Here is a 14,433-nt window from a genome sequence, read left to right as displayed (position 1 = left end):
ATATGAGAGAGAGAGAGAGAGAGAGAGAGAGAGAGAGAGACAGTGTTTTACGTCCACATCGACACAATTTAGATGTTTTTAGACAGAGAGACAGAGAGACAGAGAGACAGAGAGCTGATCGGGATAGCGCATCTCATAAGAGGTTCAGAGCTGCTCAATAAAAACACTTGCTACAACGTGAGTTTACCTCAAGGGTTGATCAGCTCACCCGTTGCTAGTGCAGCTCGCTCACGTACTTGGAGAAGAGACGGTTTTTGGGTTGTACGTGTTTTGCGCAGAGTACTGTCGTATGGGATTAACGCCACTTTTTAGAATATAACGTCATTTTGCAGGTGGGACCTCCCAATTCGACGTCATCTACGATACAACCCAACGCGACTGATTAAAAGTATTGAAAACCGCAAAGTAAACAAATTCAAAATTGAGTCTTTTGGAGAATGGAATTCGAACCAAGATAATCTGCTTCGAATTTCAGAATGGTACCACTTGAGTTACAGCCCTTGCACATTGCAGGCTGAATCAAGGATTGAAACCTGGTCGTTTGAGCCAAGTCATCAGATATTCAGACTGAGAATTAGCCGTTTCACTCGACTTGTAGACGTAACAGTAAATGTTGTGCCCCCTTATCTACACAATACACTACCTCAGAATAACAAAGTTCTATCTGACATTTTTGGCCGCTTTGAGTTACTAAGACAATGGTGTTAGAAACAGAATGTTCTATCTGCTCTGTCAAAGTTGTAAGATTATTCGGAGACGTTATCACAATATTCTAAGAATTGCCATCGAAAAAGCTTGAAATTTCTCAAAACTAGGTACCGAGTAGATAGAGCCTTGTAATTCTAAGGTAGCGAATTTAGATGGTTAAAGAGACGGAGACGGACTGCCTCCATTCTGCCTGACTGGACCAAACTGCTGCGTCCTAGCAGAAAGAGGGAGACAATTAACAGAGCAGATTTCCCCTCACGGGAATCGAACTCACGTCTTATGCGTACACGGAGTGGAGACACAATTTACGCCACAGACGTTAGTTCACTACCGTTATTTAGTTTTAGGAAGCGTTTTACGGCACTTACAACACAATTAGTTCATATAAGTCCCGAGGTTTAGAAGTGTTACAAGAGAGTAACCAACACAAGAAATAAGGTGAGGTAAGGACGACCTAGATCTATGTCTAATAGGAAAGGAGAAGCAAACTACACCAGAGCACATTCCAACCGCCTATTCACTATCTATACTTTAGTTTCCATTTACCACCGACCATAACAAATGCCCCAAGAGCAGACTACGAGTTCAGACGAACCATCAGCTCAGTTGGTATGGTGTCATGCGGCGCTGTGGTGCTGATTGAGTCTGGTTCGAATTCCCATTTTTTGGCGAGTTTTCAAGAGATTCCGCCAATTTGGCTCGCAACTGTCTTCGCCCAGTACCGCACGGTTGGCCAACTGTTTTGGAGATGAATTGTGGACAGTGAAAATAAGAAATACCTACCACGTCCACACGACATACAATAAATATAAATGTAGTCTATTTGTGAGGCAGCGTGGTGGAATCTGGCTCTCGTCAAGTGAATAAATTGGCGTTTTTCCGCAGGTTTATGAATTTTCATCAGTTTTTTGTTTTGTTTTTTGGCTCAACACCTTTCATGCCCATTAAAGAACTCTTTTCTGTTTAAATTTTTCTGAAAAAATTTGAGTAAAGGCACAAAAAAATGTAAATTCTCAGTAACCACGGACTCCTAAGCTAAGGAAATAACCAATCTTTGGCGGCCATTTTCTCATTAATTTTACCTCTGAAAACAGGTGACCTCTACCTCCTTCTTTAGCAAATATCTCGACTTGTATTCAAGATAAATGGATATTTTGTTTCATCCAAATAAAGACAAGTGAACAAGCTTTAAGATGATACCAATAACTCTACATGCCCAAAAATTGACGAGAGCCTGATTCCACCACGCTGCCTCACATTTAGTCGTGGCTTCTCTTGCTTTCATTGCCCACAACTCGCCCACAAAACTGTTGGCCAGCTGTTTTATCGTGATGCTGTACTGGGCTTAGACGAGTGAGAGCTATGTTCCGAGGTCTTTCTACTTGTTTATTAACCTTGCTGCAATGAAAGTGGTGTTGAAATTGTAACACAGGCTACCAGAGGCTACCACAGACCACAGGTTTTACTTCGCGGAAATCCCATTTCGAGCTGTAGGTAGAGTACAACTCTCGAAATGTGGGGAGTTTGGATTTCTCGACAGAAGTAGAGAGTGGGACTGGGGTTGTAATTTAATATTCTCCAAATGCCAATGTTAATGTTAGAAGTTCATGTATTTGAAAGAGGAGAGTGGGGGGGTCCGTTATTTCAGTCATGTATTGGTCTGTTCAGGCTCAAAATATATTCACTATAATATTCTTGGATGGGGCGTTGTGTGGAACTGGTATCATGAGCACAATACTGTGTTTGCACATCGTGTGTTCCTGAAGAACTTCCTTTTCCCAAAATATTGTTTGACAACTTTTCTGAGAAAATTCCACACTTTTGTGTCTGTTTGTCTCTGTATTTGTTTGTTAGTTTATTTGTTTGTTGTTGTTTTATTGTTGTTGTTGTTGTTTTGTTTGGGTTTTTTTGGGAGGGTGTTTATTAACTCATCATCATCATCCGGTGCCTTGCCGACTGGCGTGGGCAATCATGGACCTCCACTTCACTCTGTCTTGCGTTACAGTAATGGTGTCTGTTGTTCTTGCTGCTCCTAGCCATGCTGTCATCTTGTCCTGTATCTTTTTCCTCTGTCTACCTCTGCCTCTTTTTCCATCAAACGTGCCTGTTGTCCTGTTGTTACAATATTCTCCAATGCTTCTTTCCGCATTGTGTGTCAGAAGAAATTTGCCTGTCGCTTTCTTATATTCGTCATAAGCTGTCTTCTAAACGTTGCTTCAACCAAGACTTCTTTATTTGTTTTTCTAGCTGTCCATGGGATACGTAACATGCGTCTTATGAACCACAACTCTGTCGCCACAATTGTTCTTTCCAGCTGTTTATTGATTGTCCATGCTTCGCACCCGTATAATAGGATTGGCTCGTTGTAACTTTTCAGTACTCTTTTTCTCGTTTCCAGTGACAGACTGGTGTTTTTTAGCATCTGTTTCATTTTGTGGAAGTTTGCTTTTGCTTGGCAAATGCGGCTTTTAATTTTGGTGTGACATCGCCCATCTGATGATATAATAGTCCCCAAATATTTTAAATGTTAAACTTGCTTGAGGGTGGTATCATTGATTTTGATTTTGCATGTTGTGATTGGAGTTTTTCTGCTTATCACCATTGTGTCGGTTTTCTTGATGTTTAGGCTTAAGCCCATGTTGTCACTCTCTTGTACGATGACATTTAATAGATTCTGTAGGTGTTCTTCATCTTCTGCTTTTAGGACCGTGTCGTCTGCATATCTTAGATTGTTTATATTATGTCCCCCTATCGAGATACCTGGCATTTCTTCTCAACTGCTTTGCCCTAAATAGTTTTCTCTAGGGTCATCATGCCCTTGGTGGAAAGCCTTAGATATCGTACACACTGTTTCAGCTCAGCAAAAGCCCTTCCCACTGTTTGTTCTGTTTCTGTTTCTATTTATCTCATCTCGGAACAAAACTCTTCTTTCGAAAAGGTCAGTGCCCGATCAGTCAACAACCTATGTTCACACATGAAGCTCACATGACTGATGTATTCACATTGTCTTCACATGTGTTCATAAAACCTTTGTGTTTATCTAGATCTAGCACGAAAACGGGTAATGGCCCATTCCACGGAAACTGGCGAGATAGATGAAAAACCTCACTTGTCCCGTCAGTTACCGGAACTAAACGAGTCCCTGAAGTTGCACAGCGTCCCTTTTTTTCAAGTGACTGCATTTACTATGATTTTTAGTTGTGTCTTTCAAATGTTCTGACCATTCAAAGTTGAAATAAATTAATTGATATTGAATTAGATCTACATGTGATTACTGTAAGAAAGTAAAGTCCAAATATCCCGTCAGCTACTGTGGAATAGCCCAACATAATTTGTTTACAGTGACCATGGCTTGTTTTACTCCCAAGGATTCCAAAACAAGGAATTACGGTCTCCCTCAGTGAATCATGATGTTTACTTATGCTGGGGAGTGTTTGGCGTTTGGACGAGAAGAAAAATAATATGATATTTTAGAATTGTCTTTGAAAGGTGTTATAGAAATTCGGTCTTTGCAAGGCCTTTCACCTACATGGTTATGCTCAAAACTGGGCTTAGTACTCATTAATGTTCTTGGCAGAATAAGTTTCAATTGAGTTGGATTTTCTTGTTGATCTGCTTGTGCGCAACACGCATATACCGTTCAGTTTATATGCGTTGTTTCGATGGGTGTTTTTGTTTTTTTGGTTTGTTTGTTTTTTTCTAAGTCTTTTGTAGTAACCAAAATTTGTTTCCCCTTATATGTCTATGTTTTTGCAGTATTTTTTTCTAATGATCTTGGCAGTACAAGGTTTTGAATTATTGTTTCTTTGTAACAAATGATGCAATCACTCCATGTACATTATACTAAATAAATAAATCTAAAAGCTCAATCCAACTATAGGAACCGACATCTGTGGTGTAGCTGTCAAGCACTTCGCTGTGGTGCACAGGAGACCCGAGTTCGATTCTCGAGTAGGGAAAAGTTTTCTCTCGAGTAGCGCTCAGTCTTTCTGCTAGGATGTTGCATCCCTTTCAGCCCAGGTTGGCCCTAACAGACAGAGTCGGAAGCCAGTCTCCTAAATTATTTGTGAGGCAGCGTGGTGAAATCAGGCTCTCGTCATTTTTTGGGCGTGTAGAGTTATTGGTATCATCTTAAAGCTTGTTCACTTGTCTTTATTTGGATAAAAAATATCCATTTATCTTGAATACAAGTCGAGATATTTACAAAAGAAGGAGGTGGGGGTCACCTGTTTTCAGAGGTAAAATTAGTGAGAAAATGACCGCCAAAGATGAGTTATTTCCTTAGCTTAAGAGTCCGTGGTAACAGAACATTTACATTTTTTGTGTTGCCTTTAATCAACGTTTTTCCGAAAAATCCTCACAGAGTGAGTTCTTTAATGGGCATGAAAGGTGTTGAGCCAAAAAACATAAATTTGATAAAAATTCACAATCCCAAGGAAAAATGCAAGTTTCTTCACGTTTATTATTTTGACGAGAGCCTGATTCCACCACGCTGCCTCACGTTTGAATTGTGTCGAGGTGAACGTAAACTCACTCACAGAATATAATGAAAAAAGAAATAGTTGTGTGCTTTTTACGAATGGGCCGCTATCATATATCGTCGGCCTTGTGAGAAAACCGGCTAACCCCAGCGAGGTAAATTTTACAAGAGAAGGAAAAATCTGTTTTATTTTAAAACAAAAGGTGTCTAACGATAAATCAATGCTTTAAACACCTATAGAAACACTTCACCGAAAAACTGCAGCCCTTTTTTTCTTAAAGAATCGCTTTTAATGAAACTGCGTGGGTTGGATGGTTATGTCGCTCAATTTTTTTCCGGATTAAGCCGACCGACCCTCAATTTTGTGGGTTGGCCGGTTTTTTCAGGAAGCCACTGTTGGCCTTGAGTGCAGCCAAGCCGCACTTGCCGGTGACGTATTTGGTCTGTTGTTTCAATCGTCGTGATCTTTTGTGTAACATGTATCATCATCATCATCATCATCATCGTCATCATCATTATCATCCTCATAATTAAAAAAGAAGAAAAGGAGGAGGAGGAGGAGGAGGAGGAGGAGGAGGAGGAGGAGGAGGGGAAGAAGAAAAAGAGTGGGAAATGGAGGAGGATAAAGAGAAAGAGGAAAAGGAGGAGGAGGAGGAGGAGGAGGAGGAGGAGGAGGAGGAGGAGGAGGAGGAGGAGGAGGAGGAGTAAAAAAAAAACCCAGAAAAATTAGGAAGAAGAGGAGCTGCTGTCATGACAGTGCTGTGGGGTGAATTCAGGCAAAAACAGCAATCAGAAAGTTGAAAATTTCCTAGAAGTGGAAGAAGCAGAACACAGCAATAGGTCTATTAATTACATTTGAAGTAGAAGAACAGGAGGTTCGAAGGGTAAGGGCGACCAGCTACAGCAACAACAACAAAAACATCAACAACAACAGTACTAGCTGTAGCAGCTACGGCAACAGCAACAGCAACAGTAGTAGCAGCTACAGCAACAGCAACAGTAGTAGTAGTAGCTACAGCAACAGCAACAGTAGTAGTAGCAGCTACAGCAACAGCAGCAACAGCAGCAACAGCAGCAACAACAAGAAGAGAAAGAAATAAAAGCAGAGAGACACATAAAAGCTCCGCTACCTCAATTGGTTTGAGTGGAGCTGGTTACATAATAATATATTATTATTGTACAAAAATACTTTGTTAAGTATATTTTTAAAAACGTCAACTTTCTTCAAGGTGCGTTGCTTGATAACAAGTACTTTATTGAGTTTTCTCAACTATAGAAGTGCATGTCTGTCTCACCCTGTGTCCTATGGCTATAACAAGACAATACGACAAAAAGTCACCATTGTTTGAAAGACTCTACAATAATCGAGTTTGACTTGATCTCTTTCAAAGCTTCTTACAGAGGCAAAGTGTCATAGTAATTGTGGTAGCATTGTGGTACGATGGCCTTCAACTCCTGTAGATGTTTAAAGACTGGAGTGTTGTTTGATGCCTGCAAGTCAGTGACAGTAGGGTCTCCTGCTCTTCTCCCTCGGTGGATCGTTTAGTACTCTCCGACCTTTGGGAAATCTTTGAGAAAGCTGTGGTCCAGGTGCATAACTTCATAAGGCCTGAGGATGCGTCTGGCTTGGAGTATGGTACTCAAGTAGTCCACTAGGATATAAATCAGGGCGTTTTTTTGCGATAGCTCAATAGGTCCCTGGGCTGAATCTACCTCCATTTGGGTATGGCCCTTGGTGAGAATCTCTGCTCAACTGTGATGTCAAGTCTTTGGCCAGCAAGGCCATTGCACTCACCAGGGTGGCGTTTCTGTTTTGGTACTTGCACCCATCACTGCAGATGATGAAGTGGTTAAAGTCAGTCTCTTGCGATCTCAGGTAGTGAGTCAGACATGATGGAAACTGTTGGAGCTCAGACCACCTTCATCCCAGACATATCATCTGGCGTCTCTGGTGGCAAGATCCGAAATCGTAAAATTGTATACAGCCGGTTTTGTTTTATAATATACGGCGGATGTCTTTTGTGATGGTGCCAGAAGGACGCACTGGATCTCCATACAAAGGACACACACTTTGTTCTCTGAGTTCAGTGCAGCTTCCTTGTCCTTTTCCTTCTCCGAGTATACTCGGTGCAGATCCGAAGTGTTCTGGATTTTTGTCATCTGCAGACAGGGTGTTGTATTCGAAAGTTTGTCAAAAACTGTCTCTTTATGGAACAACTTGTCATCCATGGCTCTCTCGTGGTGGGCATGATGTGTTCTTGGGGGGCTCTTGATTTTTTTTTTCGGAGAAGACACTTTAAATAAACCAGTGGGTCAGGCCTGTAATGCTCATGAAGATTGTTTTACAAACAGGAATTCTTTAACCGTTAACTCTTTTTAAGTGGTGTTGGAGGGTCTAATTTCTTCTTGGGTTTTCACTTGCTGAGTAAGATCTCTTTTTGTCTATCCTGTTTATCATGGCATATACGTAGGCTCTCTTTTCCTTCCAAGAGAGTGACCTGTGGTGTCATTGCATTTTGTACCAATCAGTTGGCAACGGCAAAGGACGTTAAGTTCATACCCTGCTCGCTTTGTGCCTTGACATGTGTAGAGGCATCCCCAGTTCTTTCAACCTCTTCTGTTTGTTACCCTTCCAATCGTTTTCATCCAGTGTCCTTTTTGCAGAGATCAATGGTGACATAATGGTTGCATCATCAGCTGATGGGACATTGACCTGGTAACGTTAATCACTTTCCAATGCGCTGAGGGTCAGAGGTGACCAAGTAAGAGTGGCATCATCTTATGGAATGTTATGGCTTTATGTAAGTTAGGGTTTCATAACGCGTTATAGGTTAATGATGAAGCAGTATATTATGACACTGAGAAAATAATCTATACAAAACACAAACGAAATGAACGATCAAAGAAAGTTGAAAGATGTTTCAGAAGGTAATGACTGCAATAAACACTGCAAATGAAAAAAAAAGAAAAAACACTTCTAACAAAAATGATCGTTTGGGGCAGGCGGTGTGCTGGACAAGTCCCACATTTTTTTTCTGAGTGAGTTAGTAAAGAATAGACAAAGGGATAAGTAAAATAAGTAAGTAAAGTCCGTTAACATGTACATCAATAAAGAAGCTTGTTGGGTGTAGTTTGCGTTGAGATTATAATCATGAGTGTACGATGTCTTATTTTCATGTCGTTGACAAGTTGTTCAATGGTTCTAAACCCAAAAACTAAATTTTTGCCAGGTGAGAAAAAAACAAGCGATTTCATTCTTTGAACAAGTGTACCTACATTATGGAAGAAGAAGAAGAAGAAGAAGAAGAAGAAGAAGAAGAAGAAGAAGAAGAAGAATGATGATTATTGCGATAATAATGACTGTATTTATGCAGGATATATCCACGCTCTACAACACGCTCTTTGCGCTTTGGAACTATTATTACGCACAACCGGACACTAGAAGACGACTCAGAAACATCGTCATCTTCCATGGGAAGCTGTGGGTTGCACGGGTCCAAACATGAACAAACTGAAAAGATATTTCGCTGTCTGTAGCCGGGGCGACTAATTCCCACTTGGGTGAAGTGAGGACCATTTTGCTTAAAGAGTCTTTCCCAAGTGCACAACGTCGGGGAATTCGAACCTATGGCTTTACATTTTGGAGTCAGGAAGCATCTTTCCTTGCTATTGACAACATTCAGAATTTGAATTTTGAAATAATCATTTATTGCAATAAAAAAGAGTAAAGTTTTGAATCTCAGCAAACCTAAAAACAGCTGGCAAACATGTTGACTTATTTACGGAGTATGTATAGCTTAATTCCCAAATGATCAGGCATTTTTGTTCAATTTTTAAAATTATGAATTGTTGAGAGACAATACAGATTGGAAGAGGCAATGCAGAACTAAGGAGCGGGAGGGCTTTCAGTTAAAGGGACTTGCTTTCTTGAACGCGCGGAAAAATACTCGTAGACTGAGTGTGAACGCTTGGAGGCAGGGAATTTGACGGCTTGGTTTAGACGGCTGAGTAGTGGCGCTGTGGGTTTATCGCTTTCCTGCACTCCAAAATGAAAGTCAAGGTCGTCCTCACACCCATCTCCATCCTTGCCTTTTGCAGCAGCTGCTTTCACAGCCGGGCTGGTGTCACTCACACTCACAGCAGACTCAGGCGTTGCTAGGCTACCGTCGTCACCCGTGGTGACTCCACCTGTGGCAACAGCTTCTCTGAGAGTTCTCAGTTTGCTCAGAGCCACTTCCCCTTTGGCTTGTTGAGCTGCCAAACTGTTGGGGTCTTCTCTTTCGCTGATTGCCACAAGAGTTCCAAGACTGATGTTGAGCCCGCTTGAACTCTGAAAGGTTAACCTAACATCTGACAGTTCGTCTAACAAAGCTTCGCAGGCCTTGATTTCAGAATCTCCATCGTCCACGCTCCCTTTGGCCTTTTCTATTACGTCTCCCGAAAGCAGATCATGGTCGGAAATGGACCGTAGATTTCCAGACAGAGAGGCCAGATTCTTTTTCATGGTGACAAACTTGTCATTATATCCGCCCAAAGGCCCTATGATGTTTTCCTCAATGGACTTGCACCGCTCATCTAGAACATGCAGGAGTTTCGCCTCGGCTTGGGCTAGTGTTTTCTTCAGAGTGTTTGCCCTTTCCTTGATGGCGGCTTCAGCGTTCGTACGAAGCCCTTTGATCTCACTGACGCGTTCACCACATGACTCCAGTGACGTCAACGTTTCTTTCAGCTTGGCTAGCGTATGGTGGACGCTCTCCTGCGCCTTAAGCCGCCTCTCGTTAGCGGCGTTGACCAGAACAACAACCTCAGCGCACTTCCGGTGAGTCGTGCCTGCACACAAGTGACATATGACGCACGCGCAGTCATTGCAGTACAAGTCGTTCTTTTCATCTGGGTGGACCGGACACAGATGATACGAGCCAGAGAAAACATTCTGTCCTTGCGGCATGTTAGCTTGGGTTTGTACGAACTGAACGAGGTTCTTGAAACCAGTGTCGGTCTGCAAGCGAGCGGCCCATTTTTGAGGAGATCTCTTGGAATTGGAGACCGCTGTCTTGTGTCTGCAGGTGGGGCAGCAGAATCCTTGATCGTATCTTAACTGTTCTTGATTTTGTTGCAAAATGTGCTTGTGAATGCATGCTTCACAAAACCTGCAAAGAGACAGATTTTTTTGTTGAAAACACGCAAAGAACCGGACGTCCTAGCTATGTTTTAGATTAAGAATAAGACACTTTAGAAACGCTTATAGTAATAATTATATTAATAATAATGATAATAATGATAATAATAATAATAATAATGATAATGATAATATTAATAATAATAATAATAATAATAATAATAATAATAATAATAATAATAATAATAATAATATAATAATAATAATAGCTCGTCCGTCATTGTCTGACGATGACCAGCAAAACAGAAGAAATTAAAATATTGCAGACTGAGATGATTTGTGGCTTCTGTTGTGGCCGATGAGACCAATTCTGGCAAAGAAAAAGTTTCCACATTTAGAACATTTAAAAATTTCTCCTGCAGTTTGAATGTGTGCAGCTTGCGGACTTCCCTCTTTAGAAGTGCAAAGATAACTGTAAGTTACATAATCTACTAGTCCCGTGTTTGTTTCAACGTTAACTTTTCACATCCCTCAGACGTCTTCTAGAAACCTTTTTGAAAAAGTGTATGGGTTTACGCCCCTGTCAACATTATTGGGTGATTTAAAGAGGCAGGACCTCCGAGGTCAACGTCCATCTCTGACAGGTCCAGGCCGAATGGGCTGAGACTGAGAGCCTTGAAAGCTCCACAAATCAAAACGAGCTCAGTGTCTGGCGCCACTAGTATAACCACGTCCAGCATGTGCATGGAGATGAAAGCCATCACATGAGCCCTTAACTAGATTAAGACGACGGGGTATCAGTCTGCCATCCTCGTCACCGACTCGATGAGTACCCTCGAAAAAGTGAAGGAACGCATGATGTATGTAGACTGGCGAGGGGCAATACGAAGCAGCAGACTCACAAGGATTGTATGGATCTTTAGCCCTGGTCATGCAGGAGTTCAAGGTAATGAAAATGCTGATAAGCTAGCCGGCCAGGCTGAGATTGGCGGCACCATGCAATTAGCAGATCCACCAACAGTCATGGCAGCATTGACAGCGTGGTTCAACGACCACAGAGAGGATGAAGGCACCGCTTCACACACAATGGATAGACTAAGGAAAGCTGGTGTCTCTAGAGGGCCGGGGAGAGACAGCAACCAGCGTAGAAAAGCCAGAAGAATATCTAACCAGCTGAAAACTGGTACCCTTTCATGGATCCTGGAAAGGAGGGAGGAGCAGCTATGGCACTGTGCCGCCTGCAATGATGCCTATTCTCCAACAAAGTAAGGAAGTAAGTTCAGGCACATTTATGAGCATGACATTGATGTGTCAGCCCGTTTACAATTACAATTCTACTGTGCATACAAAAATGGTTAAAGCCCCCCCCCCCCCTTTTGGGAATGGCCGTAAGACACCTCAGTCAGTAGCACCGTCCGGGGGGTTGGGGTGTCTGTGCTTGTAAATTTGGAAACGAGGTACATCGTTAAAAATGATAGTAAGTTTAAGTAGATCTATTGTTCTATTCGGTTCGTTAAAGAGTTATTTCACGGTGGATTTGTGCAAAGAATGGTGGGGGGGGGGTGCCAAGGAGCGGACACTCAGTATTCGGGTATGCAGCAGAAATCGTTCAATATGGTCAACCATTGTCGACGAGGGGGAAACAGTTGTCTTAAACATGAGCACATCTTGGAGAGTGTCATTAGGATGTAGAAAAGACGCAAAGGGGGTGTGGGAAGTGGCCGTTTGAACAGGTGATTTTCTTAGACAAGTGGCCGTTAAAGCGGATTAGACTGTGTAAGAGAATTCAGGAGATACTATTATGACAGCTGAGTTTGTGTTCATTGCCATGAGTAAACTACGAAACCGTGCATCACACAGCTATACTGGATATACTTAAGTGTTCACCAGTCACTTTTTCAATATGGCGATGTAAAATATTGGCCATACCTTTATTTCTAGAACCTTTGTTATCACTGATGGTTCTAGTATTAACAACAATCCTAAACATTTACAATATATATTGCACCTAAAAAATAAGAGGAAGGGGGGGGGGGCTATCAGAATATGCCTGATGCTGGCATGAACGTTATCAGAGAAACAATTTGTTCTCGCTTATATCCATTTAGAACGCTGAAAAAGGCAGCCTTGGACACACCTAAAATGCCAACTGTCTATTATTTCAAGTCTGAGTGATAAGTGAAGTCGGGATCACAATAATGTCAAGCATATGTCAAAGACACAGCGTTATGTGGGTGGTTACTGGGGTGTGCCCTTTTTATATTAGGATGTTTTACGCCCCCATCGACATGATTTAGATCATGAGAGAGACGAACCTGGCGATGGGTCCTTGAGCAAGATACGATAACCCTAGCACAAAACATGACCCCCTGTATGTTTGTGACATTGTTTAGTATCCGTGCATTTATGTACGTGTATTACTGATTTCTGCATTTGTGTACATCATTATGAGATAAAATATCTCCGCAAAACCCTTAACATCACAAGGCGAGACAGGCAGAGAAATGAAGAAGTAAGAGTAGCTATTGGCATTGAGTCCTGCCTGCATTTCATAGAAAGACCGAGAACAAAATGGTTTAGCCACCTGTTACGTACATCACCTAGCCAGCCTGCCACAAGAGCCTATAATACTAAGCACTCAGGCTATAAAGGAAGAGGAAGGGCACACAAAAGGGGGATTGAGGGCGTCAAGGAAACCTTGAGAAAACATAATATCACAACTGAAAGAGCTGCGGAGCTGGCCTACCACAGAAAACTGCATCTCCCCTCGACGCTTAACGGCAACAGAGGAGAAAGAAAGTTAAGTATGTATCGTGGAAGGAGAAGAAATCAAATGAGGTAGTGGTTGATGAAGCCCACGTGGGACGCTCAGTGTTAAAAACAATCAGGAAAAGACAAATGCAGTTTTTGGGACACATAAAGAGACATAAGGGTCTTGAACACCTAGCTCTCACTGGCAAAATTGATGACAAGCGAGGCAGGGGAAGGCCCAGAACAACATACTTGGGTAACCTAAACAAATGGGTAACAGGGAAAGATCAGAGAAACGTAGCTTTTTTGAAAGCATCCGAGCAAAGGAATGAATGGAGAACCATGATCGCCGATGTCTGTGGCAAATCTGGCACTGGATGATGATGATTGTGACGTAAATTTGACGTGGGGTTAAATTAAATGGAAGTTATGTATTTGTTTTGTCTATTTATTATCTCGAAATCTCATTGACGCATCCCTCACGTTGATCAAACTGACCAAGAAGATAGACAACAGGAAGTAATGGGGGCACCATGATCGTCAATGACTGCTCTAGACCTGACACATCCTGATGAAGAAGAAGATTATCTAGATTCATTCGTTGACAGATATTTTTTCGCCTTACCTGTGTAAGCAGTCTAGAATCTTCGGCTCCTTGAGCAGTCCAAGACAGATGCCACACGTGAGGAATTCTTTCAGTTTGCCGAGGGTGGACATCATGACCTGTTCCAGTTTCTCTTCCTGTGTGTTTTTTCTGTCAAGTTTGGTCAGCCTGGGACAAACAAAGTACTTGTAGATATATTGAAATAGCTGAGTGTGTGTCGCTACCTTAGAGGTACATAGTTCTATCTGCTCAGTGCCTAGCTTTGAGAAAATTGACGTAAAACTTTTGGAATTTCTCTACGGGTCAAGCTTTATCAAAAAGCAATTCTTTGAATATCTTGAATAAGACTCCAAATTATCTTACGAGTTGGATAGAACAAATAGGACTTTTGGTTCCTGATAGCATTGTCTTAGTAAATCAAAAAAATCCAAAAACGTCAGATTGAACGAAGTAATTCTAAGGTAGCAATGTGTTTTAGAGGGTGCATCTGATAGTGGGGAGAGAGGAGTTGGAGAAGAAGGGGGTGTTTTGTGGTTATTTTGTGTAATAATTTCCTGTCACTGGAACTCACCTCTTGTTTTTACACACAACAACAAGGAGCCTAATATTTACACTACAGACGCCGTTGGAAGCCTTTGAACATTGCGTGAAGAAATTGGATAACTATTGTTTTGTTTTTTGTTTAGTATAGGGTTTTACGGCGCTCGCAACTGCATAAGGTCATATGATCGCGCGGGACACACCTAATACTTTTTCGTTGGTAGGAAATTT

The 14,433-nt window shown here is 41.8% G+C and overlaps 1 protein-coding gene across 2 annotated transcripts in view; it reads right to left on the bottom strand.

Annotated features, from left to right (window-relative positions):
• Positions 1-6,415: 6,415 nt before the first annotated feature.
• LOC101850319 (tripartite motif-containing 13) overlaps positions 6,416-14,433 on the bottom strand; it is a 10,842-nt gene continuing 2,824 nt past the window's right edge. Inside the window, exons 2-4 of one of the 2 annotated variants that reach the window (XR_004858334.1) lie at positions 13,684-13,830; positions 7,919-10,338; positions 6,416-7,885 (exon numbers count right to left, since the gene is read on the bottom strand). Coding sequence is in view for 1 of the 2 variants with exons in the window: in XM_005094195.3 (XP_005094252.1) it covers positions 9,075-10,338; positions 13,684-13,778 (1,359 nt within the window). In the remaining variant the exon portion in view is untranslated. Of the gene's footprint in view, positions 10,339-13,683; positions 13,831-14,433 lie in introns of both variants that reach the window. The other variant, XM_005094195.3, reaches the window with a different exon arrangement.

Source organism: Aplysia californica, unplaced genomic scaffold, assembly GCF_000002075.1.
Source record: "Aplysia californica isolate F4 #8 unplaced genomic scaffold, AplCal3.0 scaffold00077, whole genome shotgun sequence".
Lineage (NCBI taxonomy): Eukaryota > Metazoa > Mollusca > Gastropoda > Aplysiida > Aplysiidae > Aplysia > Aplysia californica.
Note: the sequence above shows the minus strand (reverse complement) of the source record. Positions and strands in the feature narration are given on the sequence as shown.